The sequence below is a fragment of the Necator americanus genome, chromosome V, assembly GCF_031761385.1.
Source record: "Necator americanus strain Aroian chromosome V, whole genome shotgun sequence".
Classification (NCBI taxonomy): Eukaryota; Metazoa; Nematoda; class Chromadorea; order Rhabditida; family Ancylostomatidae; genus Necator; species Necator americanus.
In genome coordinates, this window is record NC_087375.1 from 13,104,837 (window position 1) to 13,129,420 (window position 24,584).

Consider the following 24,584-nt stretch of genomic DNA (forward strand, 5'->3'; position numbering starts at 1 on the left):
AAGTTAGAGGAGGTACTTTAGTGTTTTTAATTTCCTCAATCGCATTTTCTACCATTTTTTTGCTTCTCCAATTAATGGATTTATGGATGTATGTGCATCTACGTATCTATCTGTACCTTTTAATTTAGTGCATATTTTGAAGCAATTGAAATCTCCGTGAAAACCAAACAACGAACTTCGCCTTTAGTGCATTTTATTCATGATCATTCATTCATTTTATTTATTTTTATTTTGTTCATTTGCATTGCCATTTTCAGCGGAACGAGCTCCCATGGAAACTATACTGAATCGGTTCTTCTTGCTTTTCCTTTGGCAATAAGTGGGATGTGAAAGCTCTTACTCTGTTTTTATCAGATTCCCCTTATCGGTCTCTGGTTCGTCACGTAAATACACCTCTGGGAGGAGGAGAGTGGGCGGAGCGTTCGTCAGGGATAGTGTTTGCTCCGGAGAAATCCTTCGTCATTCTGTTGTTTGAAATTTCTAGCTCGTAAACGTCACATTTATCATAAGATAAGCAACAAGGCTCTAACGACTGTTTTTAGGATCTCACTTTCAACTTTTCCTTAGTCTTCCAAAAAATTTCCGTCTAACTATTAATCTTCATTTTTAATGCTGTACACCTGCAGTCCTCCAAAGGATATGGAATCAAAGGTGGAGAATGGTCTTGATGACGTAGAGACTTCAAGAATTTCTGTCAACCGGACTAGAAGGTGTACAGTATCTCGAAAAAAAAACTAATAGTAGAGTAGATCCTTTTCTTTTATCTCTACGAGCTTGATTTCTGCATTTTTCAATCATTCCTGAATGTTTTGGAAAGAAGTGTTAGTGCAATATGGGAATAAATGAATCATGGTTGTCTAACAAAATTTTTCTTTTCCTAATTCTTCGGAATATGCAAAGACGGAAAAACCAAGGTAACGGAATTCGTCGCATCCGTTCCCCACAGCGCCCAGAAATCAGATCCATCCCTTACGCATTCCATTTTCGCGTCTTTTCAATTCAATTTGTCGCGGTGTTCTGCTTATAATGCCTATGTCTACTTTGTCAAATAGGATATCTAGACTTCCTGTAATCCTCTCACTAGTTCCTTTTAGATGTAAAAAATTTCTTGTGTCAGAATGCGATGCGGGTATTTTCGGACTTCTGCATCTTTTCTATTATTCCTAAAGGAAAATAGTTTTTCTGGGTTCCCGGTTATTCCCACCAGCGCAGATCTTTGTTGTGAGAGCATTGCGCCGTTCTCTAAACGCTGGACGGAGAAACAGTTAACGAGGAGATACGGGAGAAGAAGAAGGATGAAAAGGATTCTGGAAGTTTGAACTTCTGCCAATTCTCATCCGGTCTCCTTCCCTGAGGTTCTATTTGAAAAGGAAGGTCTGTTTCTTTAGCCTTTGGCCTGCAGACCTTTAGTACAAATCAATGTTCTTTCGTAGGTAATGTTTTGATCTATGGTTCGCAATAATATTCGAATGACTTCGTTCACGGTCCTAACAACACCCCATTGAATTCGAAGTCTTCCGTTATCCGATTACTACGATGATCGTAATTATGAATTGGCAGAGCAGTGTGAATTGATTTTGGAAAAAAAATTACCATAAAACTGCACATCATTTTCTAACTTCTATTCTCCACCCGGATCCTGTCACCAAGTTAAATGTTGTAGAAAGAGCGATTATATTGCTTATATATTATATTGTTATATTGTTTATATATTGTTATTCGATGTCATTATTATTACTATTATTATCGATGTTATGTTTATGTTATATTATGTTATTCGATTATATTGTTTATCTGAGCTACTACGAAATGTGTTCTACGTGCTACAGTAGTAGTTCCCATAGAAGAGACAGAGTGCAGTTAGAGAAGAAGATTTGTAATGAACGTTGAGTAGCCATTCACAAATACAAGAGCAAAGCAAATTTTATAAAATTTGCTAACAATTTAGGACTTAATGAAGCAAAAGAGTGATCTAAAAAAAGGTCGAGGAAAAGGTGAGAAAATAAGTCAGTATAGTCACACATCCAATTAACGTATTGAATATGAAACGGATTTGAAGGCAACATCTGCGAAAGTTCTCGACTTTGTGTTGAAGACGTAGGCTGCAAGTATTGCAGCAAGCCCACGAAACATCGCAACAACATAGAACACAAGTGAACAGGTAGCAAGTGACTGATCGATTTGCCCGACGTTGCAACCCTTCGCAGAATTGATTGACTGAAATCACTAAGGTGCATTACATATGAAAGCAAAAATAGCTATTTATTTAACTATATTTATTTAATTCCATCAATCGCATCGTACCGTAAATAGTTTCTTCATCGGCCAAGTTGATCACTTCTTTGTTTGTGATCCAAATAAGATCTATATTCGCAGAGGTGTTTCACATTTTCGTTTTGCTGTTTGCAAACTAGGCTCAAGCCATACCTGTACACTAGTGGATAGGAACCAGGATCGATAATTTGCACAAACGATGCTTTTAACGGAAATGTTCAGTAAATTAAAAGGATAAAAAAGATAAAGTCACTGGCGTATCAATCCACTGCGGACGCGCAAACGCGTTTTACTGCAATTCGTAATCGTTGGGGTTTTGGAACGCAAGTTGGTCTATACAAAGACCTGCGGGGCCAGCCTGTGTCTCAAGTCGGTGTTTTTATCCTCCCAGGCGGTTTCGACTCATTGATCGTGTGGCCACATCGGAGCTGGACTGCGCCCCACTCGCCCGTTCAGGAAATTATTAGGCTTTCGGAAAGTATCTGCCGAAATAAATTTCAAAACAACACAGCTTTTTAACAACATGTTATTATTCAACGAAGTAATCTCCATCAATATCGACAACCTACTGCCAACGTCTCACAAGATCACGGATTCCTTTGGCGTAGAACTTCAGCGACTTGGAGGCATTGTAGCGCTTCTCTTCTAGGTGTTGCTAAAGCGATCAGAAGATGTGGTAGTCGCTCGGGGGCAGCTGTGCAGTGGGTGCGGTAGAACTTCCCATCTTAGCTCCAGAATTTTCTGGAAAGTCTTCCTCACGATGTCGCGCGTTGTCGTGCAGCAGGCGAACGTTGTCGAGCTTCGGGTGCTCCTTGCGGATCTTGTCGGCCAGTCTTTGCAGTTGAACGCACTAGACCTCGGCAGTTACTGTCGTGTTGTCCGGCAGCAGTTCGAAACGGTAAATTTCATGAACACCAGACGCTCAGTATGACCTTCTCATGGATTTCACCTTTCACGAAGGGATCCGGCATTTCATCGCCAGCTCGCCGAGCACGTTTGTGGGTTGACGTAGAGGACTCAATTTCATCTCCAGTAACAATGGTGTCCAGCCAGTCGACTCTGCGGCTTCTCGAGATCAGCTGAGCGCAGATGTCCTGGCGTCTTTGGCGGTTGCCGTCGCTCAATGCGTGTGGGGGCCACTGACCGAGTTCTTTCACCATTCCGAGAGATCGCAGTCCATTGCTCACTGTAGACAGCGAACAGCCAAGACTGGCAGCAAAATACTGCATACCTTTATATGGATGCTGCAGCGCGAGATTCTTCAATTCGTCGAACGATATTGCAGTCGGTCCACCAAAGCGAGGTTTATCTTCGAGTTTCTCGTTTTCGGCTTTGAAGCGCTGGAACCAGGCGCACATAGGCCGCTCAGAAGGGTGTCGAATACTTGACTTAAGTTTCGATAGGCTTCAGCAGCGGGGTGGCCAGGTTCGAACTCATATTTTCCGAACACCCCAATAGTTTCCGCTAACTACAAATATCGGATTAGCATTGAAGACCGAACTAACTGAGCTTGAATTACCTTGCTTCTTCAAATGTGGTCCATTTGGAACTAAATTCACTTAATTCAGTTCTTCTATGACTGAATCTATCTGCCACAATCATTTTGCGATACAAACTGAACCACTTTACTTCTAGAAATGTTGTGGATCAGAGGAACAGTTCCGCTTAACAAATATGCGTTGGTAGATTTCACATTTAAATTGCTGGTTTGTTGCTTTAGTTCATTTATTAGTTTTTTTTTTCGCAAGCGAAAAATTTCTTTTGAGTTCGGCAGTCAATAAGAGAAATTCAATGAACACCGTTTCGTAGAAAGGCTTTTCCAACCACCATCATACTGCAAAAAGCGAATCGCTTGCTCACTAAGTGTGCTTGGAGCTCTCTTAATCTCACGCACTCTTCTTCGACCATATGCCGGAACCAATAGTTGGATTCTTCCCATAATACCCAATGTGATGGCCTTTTTATGTTCTTCGTGCACTGTGGTATGCGAACATGTTTAGATTTTCACACGAAAAATGTCATGATGGGTAAAATGGATGAAGAATCCATAACAACAACATGCGGCCTAGATTCGATTTGACTGCAGATTCATCGTTCACGTGAAGGGACTCAGTTTGCTGTCCCCTTTTTTCTCCCCGATCTTCGTTTCTATCTATAAATGAACGAATAACAACCCATGTTCCTCAAGCTTAAAGCTTGATTTCTGCAATGGAATTTTTTGAAAATTTGCTGAGAAAACAAAAAAAAACATGACAAAACTGACTGTTTTTATAGTTCATGGTTTTATAGTGTGGAGAATTGAGTCAAATACGCCCTGGTACTATTCATTACGGAGGTTATTTACGTTTTTCGGGAAGTTTTGGAATCTCAATAGGAGAATGGGTAATTCCCCCATTGATTTTACTATAAAATAGCACAAACTGAACGTTCCATCTCTTGGATGTTAGTTTACTCTTACTAGGTAACTGCCAGTAGAGCCCAGGAGATCTGCTGTGTAGTGTATTCTAACTAGTTTTTTCACTTTTTTTGAAATTTTTTGTAAAATTTTTTGCAAAGCTCAAGGAAATATTTCAGAGCGAATTGACGGTAAAATATTGACATATCGCCCTCCAAAGGTGTGATTGTGGTGGTTTTGACTACACGGAGATAACAGTGGGATTTTCAGAAGATGCAGCATTCATCCATTTTTTGTGTATTAGTGCTAAAAATGATTATTAGGATCGTTTCTGACCCCTAACACGCTAACTCATCTCACATGAATAAATCAAGGCTAAACAGTTTGTTTCATGTTGTTTTTATCTTATTCTTACTTTATTTTCATTTTTTTCCTCGTTAACATCGTCTTTGGGCATTTGTTTACCAATCCTAATCCTCTTTTTACTTTTGTCTAATGTTTTCTTTAATTGCTCATCTCTCAGGAAGCCCCTTTATGAGTATCTCATTGGAATTTAGTGTTGAATGTTAAGAAATTAGCAAAAACAACGGACCTGAAAACAAAGAAAACAACAAAACAACGACGGATGTATTAATAGTATTTATTTGTATTCATTCCTTGTCTCTTATGTACTCTAGGCACGCCTTCGAGCGTAATAAATAAATAAATAAAATAAATAAATACTATTTGGTTTTGTTTGTTCTGTGGAGTAGTCATTCCATCCGACTTCCTTTCTTCCTTCTGTCAATGCAGCCTTTTTTTGCTGGTGCCCTTACATTACAGTAGACACATTATTGCATTTGTCTCCGTGCATCATTCATTTCTGCGTAGTTATTCTGTGAAATTACAAGAAAAAAAACTAGTTATTATAACAAGAATTGTGTTTCCTCTCGTTATGGAGGTCTTCATAACGGTGCTGCCAGTGAACGATGACAAATGAAGGATATCGTGTAGTCTACGCAGTGACAAGATTTACAATAGTGAGCAGGGATATCTTCTGTCCTGCTAAGTTTCGCCATTTGGATGGACCAGTAATAGCTTCAATATGGTCCTTTCATCACGATTTTCTAATTTTTCCGTCAATATCGATCGAGAAGGTCAAGGTTGTTGGCAAGTTTGAAAAAATGAGAACGCTTATAGGGATCGATCACAGCGCAGAGACTCATGGGAATACACCGAAAAATGGCTTATTCACTTCCTTCTTTTTTGCAAATACAGTTTTGCAAATGCAAAACAATATGAATTTAGTTAGAACACATAAATTATGCACCGACTTCCTACATACATATTTGGGTACGGTACCGTAATTCAATACATACAGTACATATGTGAAGCTTTTTATTGTTGCTCTTCTATTTGTCTTTTAGTTCTCTATTGAATAATTCTTCATTGACATTTATTTTAATGCGTTCTATGCGAAAGCCATGGAGATATAGAAAAAGGTTCATTATCAGACTATCCATTGGTTTTACCTACCAGCTAGTGACGTAGACGACTTTTTATGGCCTGGTCATTAATGAATAGTCGTTAAATCAGCGAGTAGGCATCGAATGGCACAGCATTAGAGATTTTTTTCTCTTTCCGGAAAAAAAAACATCGAAAGTACACATGCAATCTCTGTGAAGTCAATTCTCCAGTTTTGTCCATCGTACTGCGCCTCACTCTCTCGATCACGTCATTAATGACGGTACTTGCCTTGATTCAATTTATAATTTCGCTGTAGATTTATTATTTTTTTGCAGCATTTGTTCTCTAATGAGATTTTGTTTTTCGAACGAGAACTTTTTCGCGCGAAATTTTGCGTTCAACGGAAATCGCGTAAAAATTCAAGCATTCCCTTCCCAAAATTCTCTCTCTACGCGTTTTGATCTACCTTCAAGCAGTAATAAAAACAAATTGCAAGCTTTTCAAGCAACTTTCCAGAACTTTTCCTGGATGTCGTTCCAGAACTTTTCCTGGATATCCTTTTACGGGGTATAATTTTTTGATTACGATTTTTTCTTCGATTGCTGGCCGCTTGCTGTTTGATGAAGCAGAAATTATTGTTTTAACTCCATGTCGAAAAACTTCTGCAAAGAACTGAACCATTTCATTTGGAAATTTCCATAACTGCTGGGATATCTCTTTTTATTCTGTCGAAATGGAAAGTGCAGACATCAGCGAACTTTTTGAACAGTTTCAACTTTTTTGTATGCTGTTTAGAGACGAATGAAAATTAATTTCGGTTCAGTGTACATATGTGTACACTCATAATTTGTATGCATGCCTTCTAACGACTGTGTTCTACTTGGAAATGTAAAATAAGCATTAAGCTTCTTATTTTCAACTCCCTGACGCCTGCATGTCCATATTTTTTGTCCAATGTGATGTTTTCATTTGCTCGGAATATAGACAAAGGGTATTGTCTTGTCTTAAACAGCTCAACTCATAGTTACGACAAAGGATGCTGTAAATTTATAAAATTTTGACTCTTCAAGCATCTTCGCATACCGAACACAATTTCACAGTAACGAAAGCGGTTACTTTCTGGTCAGGAACTGATTACTGAGCTAAGCAATAAAATATGAAAGGACCTGGTAGAATTAGGATTGTGGAGAGAAGTCCTTTAGCTATAAGCTCATTTTGAGGATTTGAAATGTCGTGAGTTCTCGAGAACTTTTCTTCCTATTTTTAAGTAATAATTGTTTTTGAAATCTAATCGGCTACATAATTTCTGTTGCTACCATGGTATTTTTCCAAAGAGTTGTCTCAAACAGTTATCCTCTGTAGAAAAAATGTCTCAAAGTTTCCTTTCTCATCATTCTAGAAAATTAGTTGTCAAGACTTCACCAACAAGTTGTAGTAGTTTTTACTCGTTTAAAAGTTTTACAAATTCCACAATATTGGCAAGCTCCAATTTGAGAAGAGAACAGAATTGTCGTCTTAAGAAAAACATTAAGAACATACTGTTGACTTTCGGTCTTGTGCATAGAGCTTACTACGCAATTATCATAGCCATTTCTTTTCTTTTTTTAATAGAAAATTGAGATAATCTGTCGACTTTAATGTGCATCCGTGTGGAGTCATTGCAGTGAATTTCCTTAATCTTCTTGTCTCCTTGCTTTTTGAGCTAATGGAGCGCATAGAGTTGGCAGCGCTCAATGATTTGATCATCTGTTGATTCCAGCCTAAATCAATGAAGGTTGTGCGGTGACCGGTCGCGTAGGCGGAAGTCTCGTAGAATTCTGCCGTCGTTTTGGAGCACGAATAGTGCAATTTAAGTTTTTAAATCCAAGTAGGCGTGGTGCACGAATAATTCAGTGGATAAAGATTTTTGTAGGAGCCTTCTCTACTAATTTCCGTGAAGTTCGCACAAAAACTGCACCTCGTCTAGTCACAAGTGGCTCCCACAGTGAATTGGTTTGCTCTCTCAGGTGAAAACTCGGGCGTCTGGTCGACAGCGCTGGGGAGTCTTCGTGCCCTGATTGTTGTAAAATGTATGGTTCCGAGACGAATCGTTGTATGCTTAAGTAGGGCATTTTTTGAGAATCCCTTAAAAAAAACGAGAACGAGGCATCATATTGTATGAAATGGATTCTTGCTTCACTATTTTATATTCCTTAGAGGATTTTATGTACTCCAAACGATAGTTCCATAATGATATTTCCAAGTGCAATTATTTTGACGTTGAATTAGATTTAAGTAAGTGCTCGTTTCTAGAAAGGAAGTACAGCTGTTGTCACCACCTTCACGATTTTCGAACCTGATAACTACCGAGGAAACGTAAAGATCTCGATCTATAGAGGAGGAGGGAGCTCCAAACGAGGTAAGGCTACAAAGAAGAATTTTGACGTTTGGGAATAATACCTAATCGTACATGGGCAACGATTTCGCAGCTCACGAATAAAGCATTGTGCAATATTGCTCCATTATAACAATTCTGATCCTGATGAGTTTGATTATCATTTGTCATTTCGAGATCTTGGCATGTATTCTGCATTTTCCTGGAAATAAGATGAAAAAAGAGCTGCATGGTACAAAAAACGCATACTTATTTGGGTCATTATAAAAAGTTGGAAACATTTTAAATTTGAATAGTAGTGATACTTTCAACTTAAACAGTTTACTATGACATTAGCATAAAATTTTGTTCTTATACGTTGTTGCGCTTATAGTAGTGCGTCAAAAATGAAAGCAGAGAAACCATCGTTACAGGTAATATTATTTGAATTTCAAAAGGGTAAGTTTTGGTGGATTTTTTTTAGTGTTTATTGAATTATTTTAAACCAATTTCTAACTATTAAACTTAATTGATGTTGTTACTTTTTATTTTATTCGTTTTAGCATTTGTAGTTCTAGTTAAGCTATTATTATAAACCATATGTCGTGATATGTTTTCGTACTGATTTGTTCTTAAAAAATGTGTACTTCAATTAATTTTTCAACTTGATTTCTACTTTTTTGAACGTTTGGACGTAACGCATGGAGTCATATCCTGCGGAAAGGGATGTTTTCATCATTGGCAATTCCTCTTTTACGTGATAGCGCCATAACAAGCGCCGTAGAGAAGAAAAAGCGCAGAATAGGAGGAAAATTATGACGATAAATCCGCGATATATTATATTTTGTGAGAATGTATAAGGGGATTGATTCTATCTTTTCTACGACGATATGAAAGTGTTTTTTTCTGCTGAAAAAATAAAAGGCTGCAAATTTATTTTTATCCAATTAATGTCTAGTATCCACTAGAATCCAGCCATACGCAACTGCGCACATACATTCATAAAAAATGTAGCGGTGTTCGAGAATGCTAGCATATGCACCACAAATCACCAGCATGTATCCCGCTCCTAACTCTATCACAGATACATGATTCCTTCTTAAATCCCATTTGTGACGTCGTAAGAAGAAAGGAAAGCTCTCCGAGAAGCATCCAAAAGCAACTGGAATTCGGCAATCATAAAACAGGTACTCAAACATCTTTCATTTAGCATACGTATGTTTCTTAGATTAGACTTTGCGCATTTTTTAATAGATTTGAACTAACCTCTGCCACTGGCTAGAGATAATAAGCATAACATGGAGCATTTGGGAATTTTCAATGGTGTAAAATCCAGTAGTCTCCATAATCCTTCATTTCTAAGTTATTCCTTTTCACCGACTACGCTGTTTATTTTGTTTCACAGAAAGTGCATCCATCTTTTTTTCGTCGTTCTTTTTACTTTCCGCTTTTGAAGCATATTTTCAGTTGCTCGCGCATTCATTGGATTTTCTGCGGATGCACAGCATTTCCAAGCGAACTTCTTTTGCTGTTATTTTCTGTTATTTTCCTATGGTTTGTTTTACTCGCTTCCTCTACTTTGAAAGCCAATTTTCTCTCTATTTTGGAAGAAAATTCTTGAGTCTTCTCTTCATTTCTTTATATTCTTCGCCGTGAAAGAGATCTTCTCTTTTCAGGTTCTTTTTGAGTTTCATTGAGTCCTCAAGCTCAACCGGTGTGAAATATACCGAACACTGAAGCGATTTTTACCGATTACTTCGTTTTTTTTTTCCTACTGCTTAATTTACAAAGGTGGAGCACTTTTTAGTTTTTGAACAAGACTTTTATCGAGGATTGACTTTTCTCTGAAAGGGATGCGATCACAAACTAAGGAACACTTTGCAGCTCGTTGACTTTGAAGGCGGCATACTACGAATCTGACGTGATGAGGGAATCCGAGGAAAAAGCTAGATGCGGGATCCGGGGTGGTTTCGCTCACTTATGCTCTCTAGCCTAATCAAGTGAAACCAGCGAGTAGACTTCTGAGAGGACCGGAACGTCTACATAGTGGAGCGTTCTAACGTGCATCGTAGGAACTGAAGTGGTTCCCACACCATTTTCCATAGCGATTAGGGGGAGATGAGCAAAACCACGCTGAATCCAGCAGTCTACAACCCAATCTCTAGCTTTTCCCGTTGATTCCTTCACAACCTCAGATTCAGAAGTCGACATTATTCCCTAATTCCGTCATATTTGGTAAGCTTATTCAAGGTCATCTTTTGCACGATGTTGCAGAAGAAGTAATCTGTGTGGAACGTCTATATACGTAAGTTTTTGCGGATAAATGCTGAGAGATTTTTTCTTATGGATTACTTACGTCTGAATAGGCAAACATTAGTTTTATCGCTGACATTTCAGCTAAATGCTGACCACTTTTGATCTGGTTTAGTGTTTGTGCAATGGACGTGGAAAAGGGCAAGTTCGCGCACATTCGTCATTAAACACTTAGTTAAAGGTCGTTGCTATAAGATTTTTTTTCTAAGAAATGGAATAAATTTTATTATAATGCCGATATCATCTTGTGACAAACTTTAAAAGATCTCATATTACAAATATTAATGTTATTGAAAATGATGAAATAACACAGAAGTTTTTCTCTTTTTTTTTTTTGAAGTTAGTCTCACCCTTAGTGGAATTCCTAGTATCCTATGATCTCGCACGTACATAATCATCATTCTACGTCAGTTGAATATTTAATTATCTCCTAGAATACCAATTATTTTTCTGATCCAAGAAATTATCTAAGGACTATGTCTCTAACTAATTATTCGATATTTCACATAAAATTTTACCGAACGAAAAAAACCATCTCAGCAACATAACACAATCTCGCATGTAAGGATTTTTATTTAAATCCTGTACAAGCTACGACTACTATGCGTATGAGAACTGCGAAAAGGTTCATAGGAAGCCTAGTTCGAATTCATACAGTAATTCATAGTATATGCAGTTATTTATTTATTTATTGTTGTTATCGATCCATTTACTACTTTTATTCATCTGTTATTAACCAAAAAACACCAAAATAGGTGTTCCAATACGTGTTCATCGCATACATTGCACACACATAATTCTAAAGTTCTAAAAAAGTTAAATTCCCAACTTTGGGAAGAAAATTTTAGGTTGCTAAAAGATTCCCAAAAACTCTGTCTACTCCTATAGTAACAGAAAAAAATCTCCAATTGATGCAGAATGAGAAGAGCTGCGAACAAAGCTAACCTGATTCACAGCTCTATTCTCAACAAGGAGCTAAGATAGTGAGTTGCTCGTCGACCATCGTGTTCCAAAATTCACAGAGCAGCATTTTTGGAAGAAAGCAAAGTAGGAGGATGTATTGGGAAACATGCGAGCGAAAACAAACGAAAAGTCTGCTTTGTTCCCCTTTTCGATGGATTCCGCCACTACTTTCTCTTTTGTTTTACCAGAATAACTCCAGGTTATTAGACATAAGGTTCTCCATCTGAATTCGATGTAAAAGTTGTTTTTAAATAAATGAATGCATTTACTTCACTATTTCTATGATGTTGTTATTTTTATTCTGACATTTTATGCACATGAAGTCCTCTTAACCGTGGATACTCGCATGATCTTCATACCACGTTTTAACTTCTATGAAATTTGTTCGTATGTAAATTTTTATTTTCACGTTTTGCAGGCATATTTTTTGTTTCTTATTTTCTTAGATATATTCAACTTCCATTTATCATTATTTTTACTTTGAAGAGGTAGTAGTAAAAAATTCCATCCTATTCATACAGCCACAACTAAGTATTAACATCAAAAATAAATAATGGAAAACAACAAAACAACAAACACAAAAGTATAATCCGTTTCAGTGACAGTAGATCTACAGAAATAAAATTTGGTAGGAAAATGCTCTTTTATCTTTGTGAAATGCTTGTATTCATGTGGAAATCTTATTTGTCGCTCACAAATACGTAGGAAAATTTACGAAACATTTTTCGAGAACCATATGCGACAATCTACCGGAAGATGATCTGTTCGGAACGATATCCTCAGCATGACTTTCTTCGAGCAAGCGTTGTCAGCATATTTTATTCATAACTTCATTATCGTTCCTCTCTGTGAGACACGTACATACGTAGTTTTTCTAAGACTGACGACTTTCCTAGTATACGCATGTTTATTAATAGAAATCCTTTTTTAAGAGCTTTCAATCCATCAAAGATCAAAATACGCCTGCGGCTTTTCCTTCGTCCTACTGCCGGAATTCGTAAGCTGTTGTCTTTCGTAATGTTTACGATTCATCGTGAACGTTTGACCTTTTTTCCGAACTATGGGTGGGAATGTGGACGCGGTAATGAACTGCCTCTGCATTTTCGTGATGAATGTTTTGAGAGATGACACTAAAAGGAAACATGTCACCAGTACCGCATTTTAGTAAGTTACATTTAATTTCCTGTCTTTTGAAGAAACTACAAATCCTGTGGAAGTGCAAAATAACCACGAATATGAGGCATGGAATTTGTTTTCAAAAATTTCGGAGCCTATTAAATGCGAAATGGTATGTGCTATTTTGTGTGTGTGTGTGTGTGTTTGTTAGGTTTCCTTCTCCGCTTTACTTAAGGTAGCGTTTAACCCAAATAAGAAATCAGGTTATTTCTACTTTTTTCAAATAACGAATCAATGAACGATTCCTTGTTCGATGAACGGTGCAGAATCGACTTTGAAAGAAGTTCTAGCAGCAGTTTCTTAGCAAAAAGCCTAAAAAATCCTTCCGAAAATAGTCCTCGAACTTTTCAAAGGATTTTTTGAGTGAGCGAATTGCTATATTATGAAAAATGAAAAAGGCTTTGTCTACATATTTCTCGGCCCTTTTCTCCATTCTTTCAACTCTGAGAGCCTCAATCTTGAGGTTGTATCAAGGTGTCCCACACGCTCCCCCTCGCAGCACAATTTCCTGCAAATCATTTGGCTCTATCAAAGTTATCAAAGTACTATTTGAGTAAGACGTGCATTTTCATGCAAACAAATTTGTGCATGATTCCACATTAACACAGTTACAGTAAGAGTACAAGGAGAAGAATGCATGTGTTTTTATCAACGACAAAAAGCAAACTAGTTGTTGGCTCTAATGAGAGGTGGAAATCAACAAAAACTGAGTTCTATTGTTTATTGTATGTCACAAAAGGCCTGCAAAAACGCATCCATGCAAAAAGCTCAAACACAAATGAAATCATCAGTTGATTAATTTTGTTTCCTCTTTTCATTGTGCTGTAAACACTAACGAATACCAAATTGATATATCGGCTCCCCTCTCAAGTAGCACCTCTTGGAACGAAAACGCACAAATTTTGTGCAGCATGGTTCACGTTTTTCAACGTTACACAGGAAATGTTTTCAGAATTCCACAATTCGTAGTTCTAAACATTTAAAAAAATTACTTACCATCGAATTGAAATAGAAGATTCTAGATTCCAATGCAGCGTTTTTTCTACCATCTTCTCTTGTCGGAAAACCCGTCTCTCATAAATGACAACCAGAAGCCACTTTTGCAAAAACAACAGGTTTTCCTGGATTCCATAAATAGGATGTGTAATATTCGATCTTAATGTTGGTTCCTGCTATCTACATTTCTATCTTTAATTTTTACACTCAAATCAAATTTTCTGTATTTTTTTTACATGTATAGAGCTCAAACACTAATTAACGGTACAGTCAGATGTCACAGTCGCTCATCGCCGCCTTTTTGAATTATTTTAACGATAATTATTTGGAATACCGCCTGATAAAGAAAAATACCATCTATTAGCACTCATTGAGCTGTTGAAGAAAATATTCTTCGCTGTAAATTTATTCAGAGAAAAAAAAATATAGCCGAAAAAAAACCACTTAAACATGCAGACAACCATATCCCCAGGACACAACTGCACTCAAGGTAAAAACAATAGTCAGGATGTACTAGGTTATTAGGTTTATACTACTAACTTCTTGATTGGTTTATTGATTTTTTACAACGGTGAGTCACGGATTCACAAGGATTCATTAGCAATTCTGATGAATTGCCTAAGTCTTTTCCGATATTGACATTTCCGGCGTTGTGTAATTCCATGAACTCAGGGAGGGAACAAAGTTAGGATGATGGGTTTCTGATTAATTTTGAACCAGCAAGTCTCACGTGACTTTTAATATGTCGTTCATGTCTCACCGACGCTGTTTTAGAGGTGGTGCTTCCTTGTGGGCGCACCTAGTTTATCCGTTATTTCTCAACAAAGAAGTTGGGATCTCGAAGCCAATAGTAGGATTAAGGGTGTAGTTCACATCTATTTGCGTAGTCACGCTCAATTTCCACGGAAATACCGTCTTCCAGAGGTTTTCTCTTTAGCAAAGTCAGAATAAATACTAGTACCGGGAAAATCCTTCGAAAATAATGAATAGCTTATGGAATGACTGTCAAACGGCGCTATAAAGTCGAATGTGTTAATTTTGATCGGGGCGGTCGAGTTTGCAATGTTAATCTCCATCCCTGAGCACATCAGCGCGGGAACACATAAATTTACCACGTGAACGTATCGTGATGTGGTAGTACTGTAAACTCGTCGTTTGTTTTTAATCTGACGTGCACTTCGGCATGGACTTCAACCAATTTTGAAGAATTTTTATGTCACATCGATTTATATCCGTGCTATACATATTACAAATCGTCGAAATACATAGTAGTTTACATGAATGATTTACTGTGAGTACTTTCAAACGTACGTAGTCCATCGTTCTGCTTAGACGCTGAGCAGGCTAAAAAAACTTCAATTTCAAAAATAGAGTCTTGTAGAATACAAATTGAGGCGATCGTATGTTATATTGAACTCTCTGGTTTTCTACCAGGATATTTTGATTTTCAAGGAAGTACGGTAAGAAGATCGGCTGCGATTGCACAGTCGATGGTTCGAAATTGCTCTCGTGCCAACCATGCCTTTCATCTCTTACCGGTCAATGAATTGGTACCAGGAGTAAAGAAAATAGTGGTCTGCTACACTGGCTAGCTCCTGCCAAATCATTGTCCAAGCCAGATACACGCTCATAGACCTCAAACGATTCTGAATTGAAGTCAAACATATTGACGGATCCCATGCAGTTTAACTCTAGTCACTTCCTATTCCCTCGAATTTTAACTGCGCCTCATCGCCGACCTCGGCCGCGATTTTCATTCAAGTCCATCACTTTTAAGATGCTTCGTCAATTGGCCATCGTTGGACATTTTGGTTTTGCTTTGAAATTCGGAAAATAAAAACATGTTCAATACGATTTGCATTTCATACTAATTACCATGATCCGAGCGCGTGAACAAAGCTGCTGTATTCAATTCAATATATGATAGTCCTGGTTTACCTCTTTTTTTTAAAAAGTAGTTCTCGTTCAAAAATTAGCCTCCAACGTCAGTACTACGATCTTCTAGCCGAGGTGTAGATGATCGTCCCAATGAGAATTTAATTGCCAGAAAAATAGATTATACTTAGAGCTCGTGATATTGAAGTAAGCGTACTCTAATGTGGTGGGCGGGAGCTAGCGTCGCTCGTATTTGCCCTGTTACTTCTTCCCAGCAGTCCGCAATTCGAATCAGTTCTCAGTTTTCTTTGAATAAAGCGTTGCGAACGTGTTTACATTATGCATGCATGTGATTTGGGTTTAACACTTATCTCAACTATGAAGGCTATAAGAACGCCGTCTCTCTTCCCTTTCTTTCGGAAAGTCCTCATTGCTGGAGTCGATCCTATCACACATTGAACCCCGGCTTCGAGAAAACGTTCCTAAATCTAGCCACGACATGTTATTGTTACTTCAAAAAGCGTATCTTTTCGCCGATTCCTGAGAATCAAAGCTCAGTTTCGTCCTTGGCTAGGGAAAATGAGGTCGCACCACAGAATAAATAACTATGTTTGTTTCATTTTCTAGTCAGATTTCTTTCCTCAACACGTCAACTGCCCTCCTTGGCGACGTGTTTGAGCCCATGCGCTTTATCCTTTGCCATTCAGCTGCTAGGAAATAGGAGAATTACAAGATATACGTCTCTGTATTTTTGGATCAGTAGCAGATAATACCGTACACTAAATCTCATATTGGCTTCGTCAGTATGTAAGTTGTAAGAAATTTATAACTGTTTCATATTCCTCTTACGTTCCGACAATTTTCTTTTTGTTTGTTTTGTTTTAGTGTTCCGGATGCAAGGATTGTGACCGTTACAGCGGCTGTTTACGACCTCGTTGATTGGCACCAATCATAAAACGCTCGTGGGGTTTCATATAGGTCCGTATATCAGATATTAGGCTTGAGAGAGCTGGGCTTCTGACAAATGCACAGCATGTCCTAACAGCTCATACAGTACGAATAGCGAGTGCTGAAAAAAACCCTCTCAGAATTTGTTTGTACCATTTCGAAGTTTTCAGGAGTGAAAGAACGAAACTAATGCTATTACGTGTGGATTCATTATGGCATTCAAAATGAAATTACTCACTTGCTTTTCTTGGGAAGCTTCTAGATAGCGTTATGACTACGACAGAGATGTGCACAATTTTTTCAGGAAAGGATTTTTTTGCGGTCACTACTTTTTCGCAAACTCTAATACCTTTTTCCTAGATACTCTATAGAAATTTGCGAGCATTTTTCTGTATAATTCTTTCAAGATCACCGAAAACAACACAGAAGAACATCAGAGCGTTTGAGTGATGTCAAGTGAGGAATCATAGAAAGCAATTTTCCTGTCCCATGAATTTTCTGGAGTATATGATTTTATGGCAGTGATATTCATCCAGAGAATTGGTTGTAGTGGTTTTTGTATACGTTTATTGTTCTAGTTTATAGTTCTGGGCATTGCTTTGGTGTCCTATTAACTATTATTTTAATTTCTGTCACCATTTCTGCCCACAGTACTACAATTTTAAAAATTTAATGGAGATAGGAGCAGCGTGTTTTAGGTTTTGTCCGATTTCGCAAAAGTGTGTTGTTTTCGGATGTGGAAAGCACACGTGTAATCCTCAACAGATTTATTGTCGTACAGAATCGTTTCTCATCATTGATTTGTCAAAGCTGGGAGGTAACGAGGGCAAAATATCTCTAATGGTTACTCTGGATAATTCTTAAGTGCTGGACAGTCGTATCCCCCTGAAAATTATTTACAATAGTAGGAAAGAAGCGTTAGATTGTGTTCGATTGAGCAGTATGCGGCCTTTGGATTAAAAATAACTGAAAATTTTTAATTTAATTATAACGAAGCTCGGCCAGTATTTTATTTTATTACCAAATGATATACATCACTATGACAACGATATTACGGCAAAAATGAACTGAATTTTCAGTATCGCTTCATTAAAATGAAAGTTTAGGCAAGAAAAAAATAGATAAACATTTGGATGTGCCGAAAACGTTGATGTAAATGCATCGCTAACCATTCAAATCATTTTTAAATCGTCTGTAACTCTTCTCAAGCTCCGATTGTTGAGAGGTGAGAGTTTTCTACTTATTCCGATGTAATACTGTGCTCCTTCATTTCTCTTCATCATTCCCACTAAGAATCCTTTTCGTGCTCATTAACAGTATATCTTAAGAGCCTTCTTATCTGAAATAAGATCCAAATAATGTCCGAATATCTCATTTTTCCCCAAAAGCGCGTGATAAGTTATTATGCCATTATTTACGGAAGAATGTAAATGTGAGTCGTAAAAGACTCCTGAATAGCAATGGCACCTTCTTTCGCAGTTCGTTTCGAACTGTCACGTATCCCCGAAAGTGTGCGAGACAGAAATGAATGATTTATGCGGTGAAAGTAAAGGATATTGAGGCTTTAGAGATTAGTCTTCAAGATTTGCAGGCACTCGGAAGAGTACAACTTTTCAATTTTACTGTAATTGAATCTAAAAGAACTAGTGGAAGGGGTTTTTTAGGGTCATATTGCTTAAGCGTATGTATTATGTAAGCTCTGTAATTTTTTGTCACATTCACTAACATATATGGATAATAAAGGAAGAAAAATTAGCTTGGCTGAAATTTTAGAGTGGGCTTAATTTACCATTCCAAAGCAGAAAGAATCAAGGAAATAGCTTTCTTGGTTGTAATCACAAAAACATTGTGTAACGTTCCAAGAGTTTCCATGATCGAAAATACTGAGTAGACCACATCGGCTCGGAACATGAAAACCCGAGTTGATCAGCAAATTGAGTCATCAGTCATTGAAACATCTAGGTATGTTTTTTTTTGATACATGGATTTGATATTGGCTATTAAAAAAAATTATACTTGGATGGTTTTTCTACCAAGTTTTTCCAGGGTAGGGACATTTGTTTATTTTGTCTTATTTAAACTTATGAGAATCCTTTAAAAAAATTGTGTTCCACACCTTGATGAGCAACCATTAATTTTTGAACTATAGCCGTTCTGTACCGTATTAAAAACAATCCTATCCAATTATTAAAAAAAACTGCATAAATTTGTTTAAAATTGGGAAGGTACCGTATATTTGCTAATGCTCTTTCCGCACATTGGAGAAAAAGTCAAAAGCCAATTCGAACGGCTTAGAAATCCCGAGTAGATTGATAGGATCCCGCTTTGGTTGCATCAGGATTCACAATCGTGGGATTTGAAAAAGAAAAAAAACTCGAAAAGGCAATTTGTTGTGGATTGACTTTACGAGATATCCTTCATAAATCCAGCTGACAGCTTAGTTCGGTTTTTCGACAGCATACAGCACTAGCACATTTTCTCCGCAGGATAGATTTGAGATGGAAATTACTGTAAGTTCAATTTCTAAAATTGTTGCTATAAATAATTTAATCACGTGGCTGGGTATTTATTAGCACCGTGTATCTAATATAGGTTTGTGACGGAGAGAAGCGTGATGTGCTTTAAAAATACGGTGAGAATAACAGTCGTTAATATCAGCTGCACTCGTTGCTGGGACCCCGTTTTTGTTTGAAGTCTCAGAGTAATCTTGTGAATGCTTATATTGCCTATTCTCATGTATACTTATGTGTGAATGAGAACAAACACTGTTTCCGAAGATTCTAGTCACGAAAATCGCTGGCGGGAAAGTGCGCTTCAATGCCAATTTTCTGTCTTGTTGCTAAAGGCGCGTAATTAAAAAGCTGTGGGAAATTAAATATTATCGCTTTGGCTTTTGGCTTTAGCGTGATTCTCTTGATCAAAGTATTAATGGCGACTGGTTCAGCTATTTTTGAGCTTTGTTTATTCGTTATTGTTTACTTTTTTGGCGGGATTGCTTCTCAGTTAGTGATCTGCTACGAGGTCCTTTCATGTTTCTCTGTGATCTTTGAGATACAAAGTTTCGGAGTTCAGCGCTATTAACGAATCATCAGAACAAAACACTCGAGATTTGATCCCTCATTTGTTATTTCCCTCCTTCCTACTCAGTCACATTCCCAATGTGAATCATGAAATGATGCTCTGCTTTTTTAAAACTCCTATTTTAACGGTAACTAAATGTGTTTCAGCGGCCAGTTAGTACACGGAGAACACAAAGTATACATGCACTTAACAAAATTGCATTGTTATTATCCTGGTTTTCTGTCACTTTCCCTCAACTACCTGCTTTGTTAGGGATCAATGGCCTCTCCAAGTGTCTTTCTGAATTCTTCAAAATTTCGCTCCATAATCCACTAAGCAAAGGTCAAGGGCCACGACAATAAAAATGCATATATTCTACTTGAATGATCTAATTAAATTCCAGAAAAAAATTAGATGTTGGTTCTTTTTCTAGGAAGAGTGAATTGAAATATATTTTTCCCAACTACACAACAAGAACTTCATCGCGACCATTGGTTCTTGCTGTCTACTCAGGTATTTACGTGAAACTTCATTGGAAATCTTCCCTAAAAACCTAAGAACTTCCTCCTTGATTTCAGATCTTTTTTTTTTGTTTCTTCCTAATTTTTCGTTTCCTCGTCTTATATATTTTTTGTGATGATCTCTGATGGATAGTTTTTCTGTAAATGATCAACTCGCAAAGATACCATTTGGGTAACCTATTAGAATTTAGACGATTTTTCCTCCCTTCGCACTTGCAAGTATTTCAGTGATTTAAATGACGGTTCTCCATGTCCACTGCGAACACTGTGAGAGTTCAGGTCTTTTCTGCTTAAATTATATACCCTTAGCTATATTTCTCCTGTAATTTTCACTTTTTATCTCTCCTTTTATAATTTCTTTTCTATTCTGCCTGATTTGTATTCCGCAGTTTTGTTTGAAAAGGAATAGAGCAATGTTCAGAAATTGTAGCATAGTAATTACGTGTGTAACCCATTAAGTATGAAAAGTCATGTGATTCTTTGGATCCCAATCGAGTTATCATAGATTCATAATGCCTACACATTTGTTGAGAACTGAGTGGTCTTTTCTTTCTTTTCCACACACTTTTAGTCATTCACGGAAATATGAAATTGGTTCGAAAGGACCAGATTCACGGAGATAATACAGTAAGTATAACTATCAGCAGACCAATAACGCCCATAAGGAACAAACTTTTTGATTTGTCGTCTCCACACATGGAGCAGAAATAAACTCCAATCATTGTATCTCCAAACCGTGAAATTCTTCATTCCCAGAACTCAGGAAGTGTTGTAACGAATCACATCAATAAGAAAATCGTCAACTTCCTTAGTGATTCGTCGTTGTGTGCTCTTTTGTGTAATGTAATGACCGACATCATCAAATGGGCGGTTATAGTGCACTTTTCTTTTTTTCTGTTTCTGCGGAACATACTGTCACTGTCGAATACACCTCAGAACCTCTTGTTATTTTGTCAAGTACTACGATGAAAGACACACACCATTACGAATGTAATTTCATTTATTTTGTTAAATCATGTCGTTTAAACATAATTATTTCTGTACATCTACGAAACATTTAGGAACAACTCGAATAGTTCTTAGTTTCATTTAAATTCTAAACATATACCGCACATTTACATAATTTGAATGTGTTTGCTCTTGTTTCGCTATCTCGCTTTTTCATCTTCATATTTCCATTCGTAATGCTCTGCTCCTACTTGGTATTTCATTTCGTACATTTTATAGTCAGCGGAGGGCGTTCCCTAGTGAACGCGACCCGTCTGCCCACAACGCACCTTCCACTTAATGATGCACACTGCCCTTCCCCTGCTCCTGCTCAATTGAAGGAGTGTCACAGTCTGCCGCTAGAACACGTTCAGCGCAGAATACATATTCTTTCATGTTATATGAACTATTTTATATGACATCGCTATTTTGTGGCCGCGTATACAAGTCTGATTGTTTTCTGCTCGTGGTGGCCTCTGTTTTACTAAACGCAGTCAAGCATTTGAGTATACGCTTTGGGAGCGTACGAGCTATATAAACTTGCACTAAATTGTTATGTGGCAAAAGCTTCCCATACATTGCAAGAAGGTGCTGTCGTCCAATGCCACGCCGAAACCCTGCCCTGCGAGATCAAGAAAGACATGAAATCTTTGGCAACAAACATCTGCTTCGGAACTTTTCAAGGCCGATCGCTGTCAAATGAACTCCAACAAGCCGCTCTACCCCGACTTCTGCGTCATCTGCATGCACCGTTTGCTGCATTCCAAGAAAGGTGGATCAGGGATTGCCCCATTATCAGTATTGGCCACTGCACCATCTATTGCGGGGACGCTGATTAAAGGATAGTGGGTGGCTACGCAATAGCTGTGAGAAACGATTACACCAATGTGGTGGAAGAGTTTGGATTAACGTCATCAAGATGTACCTACGGAAACGCTGAGGACTACAAAAAGGACACGTTTTATGATGAACTCAATGCCTTGATATCAAGCCAGTAAACGGTAATCTTCGGAACCGAGGTCCTCGGTGAGGAGAATCGAAAGCGGTTTCGAAGCCTATAAAAGCTAACTGTAGAGGCCTCGAATACCGCTGCAACAGTTCGATCACTACAATAGACACCTGATCAATCATCGATCGACCAGGACAAAAGCCAACTTGTTCTTTGCGAAGTTTGAATAGTCTATCCAGAATGATCTGCTTCAAAACTTTGTGACACCTCTCGGCAATTCCTCGGTTTTATAAGAGATAGTTTCTTGTGAGGAGGAAGTATGATTGTCTCCACGAGTCAGGTATCCCTTCGTCAATATTGAACGGATTATCTTCGTCATTTCACGAATCACAGAGGGAGGGCGAGATTTTATCATTTCTGCGCTAATTCTTTCGTCTCGCTCAGATTGTCTGTTCTTCTTTTTTAAATACACACCAGAGTGACGACGCCTGCTATGCTTCATGCCGATGAGGTTCCAGGAAAACTCGTAGCTCAATTAATGACATGAATACAAGAACAACTATTGCAGTTCGAAACACCACCTCGATGTGATGCACCGTTTGAGGTGGAAACTGGATTGAGACAAAGGGCTGTGGTGAGACCCATTTTTTCAACTTTGGCGTCGATGACACAATGCGAAAACACAGTGCAGGTGACAGGAAACGAGCAGTGTCCCGTCGTTTTAGCACCGTCTACACATCCCTTGGTGGATCTCGAGTAACCGATGACGAAGTAATATACGCTTTGTGCAGCACGAAGTTACAACTAGCTGTTAAACACGCATCGAAATTAGCTGCAACCAACTGACTGCGACTATGCCCCGATAAAAGCAAGCAGATGTGGGTCTCCTCAAGACCCTAGGCGGGATTTAGAATGGACGGACATATCGAACATGTGGATGAGTTTTGCTCTTTGGGCTGTATGCTGAAAAACGATGGCACTACGAGAGAAATGTTCAGCAAAGTTGGATTAACGCCAATTCGGCATTTAGCTCATTTACCAAATGCCAGCGGTTGGCGCCATCGCCAACGATGTGAAGCTGCGAATGTACCTGTCCTCAATTCGTACTATTTAGATTCAGCTGTTTAGACGATTGCTAGGCTACTATTGAGTGTACATAACGAAGAACTTTATTTGGAAGTAATGTAAGTAATATGGTGATACATGGAAAAATCAACATTTGCCCGGTCTTCATAAGTAGTCACAGGAAACCGTCTTCGCTTCTCTTGACACATTAAGAGGCGATCTTCTGATCGTCTTGTTCAAGTTGTGCTGAGAATGCTCCCAGACTGAAGTTAGAAAAGGCTTCCTGGTCGTAAAAGAGAGCTCTGGACGGAGGTGATAAAGGAAAATTTTTGCCTTCACAGGCAGTTCAGTCGAGACGTAAAGTCTAGCCGATGGAATGATGACAGATGAATGAATTTTATGCGAGCTCTACCTGAAGACAGAAGATAATGGGTTCTGGTATCCTTAAGGATTACGCATCACGGCGAAGATACGGAAAGTCGCGTTAGGCCGTAACACCCGTCCGATTGATTGCAATAATTCATTATTCTTTTTTTACAGAACTTAACGTCGTTATTTTCTTTCTATTCCCTCAATGCCAGATTTCGCTGCTTTCGAAATCTGGCAGCGGTATTCGAAGCCAATGCAACAAGCGTTTCTGGATTTTGAAGCCGCGTTCGACTCTCCTCACCGAGGCCGTCTTCTCAACGCGCTCCGCGCCGCCGGAGTACCAGGAAAGTTCGTTCGCTTGCTTGATGACATGAATCAACGAACAACTGCTGCACTTCGAACACCAGCCGGATGTACAGCACCGTTTGAAGTGGTAACTGGAGTAAGACAAGAGGCAGTGACAGGACCTTTCCTGTTCAATTTCGCAATCGACGACATTATGCGAAGAACAGTCGACCAGCGTCCTGCCGACATTGTCTTAGCACCATCAGGGTGCCCCTTGACTGACCTCGAGTACGCCGACGATGTTGTTATATTCGCGAAAAGCAGTACGAAACTTCAAAATGTTGTCAACCTTGTATCGAAGCTGGCTGCAGCCTATGGACTACGCCTACGCCCTGATAGATGCAAGCAGATGTGGATCTCTTCGAGACCACGAACGGGAATCAGGGTGGACGGACAACCGATAGATCTCGTCGATGAGTTCTGTTAGCTAGGCTGTACGCTGAAGAACAATGGCAGCTACGAGAGAGATGTTCAGCAAAGATGCGCTAAGGCGACTTCTGCATTTAACTCCTTAACGAAATGCCTGTGGTCGACCCCCATCACCAACGA

The 24,584-nt window shown here is 38.4% G+C and overlaps 2 protein-coding genes across 2 annotated transcripts; one reads left to right on the plus strand and one right to left on the minus strand.

The window, feature by feature from the left end:
- Window positions 1–3,179: 3,179 nt before the first annotated feature.
- Window positions 3,180–3,632, minus strand: RB195_013727 (uncharacterized protein; the record flags this gene model as incomplete). Its single annotated transcript, XM_064203685.1, has 1 exon — window positions 3,180–3,632. One exon carries the CDS (start codon window positions 3,630–3,632, stop codon window positions 3,180–3,182), a length of 453 nt encoding a protein of 150 aa, XP_064059566.1.
- A 20,263-nt stretch (window positions 3,633–23,895) lies between these two features.
- On the plus strand, window positions 23,896–24,462 carry RB195_013728 (uncharacterized protein; the record flags this gene model as incomplete). The annotated part of the gene is made up of 1 exon (XM_064203686.1): window positions 23,896–24,462. The coding sequence occupies one exon, from the start codon at window positions 23,896–23,898 to the stop codon at window positions 24,460–24,462; it is 567 nt and encodes a 188-aa protein (XP_064059567.1).
- Window positions 24,463–24,584: the final 122 nt, after the last annotated feature.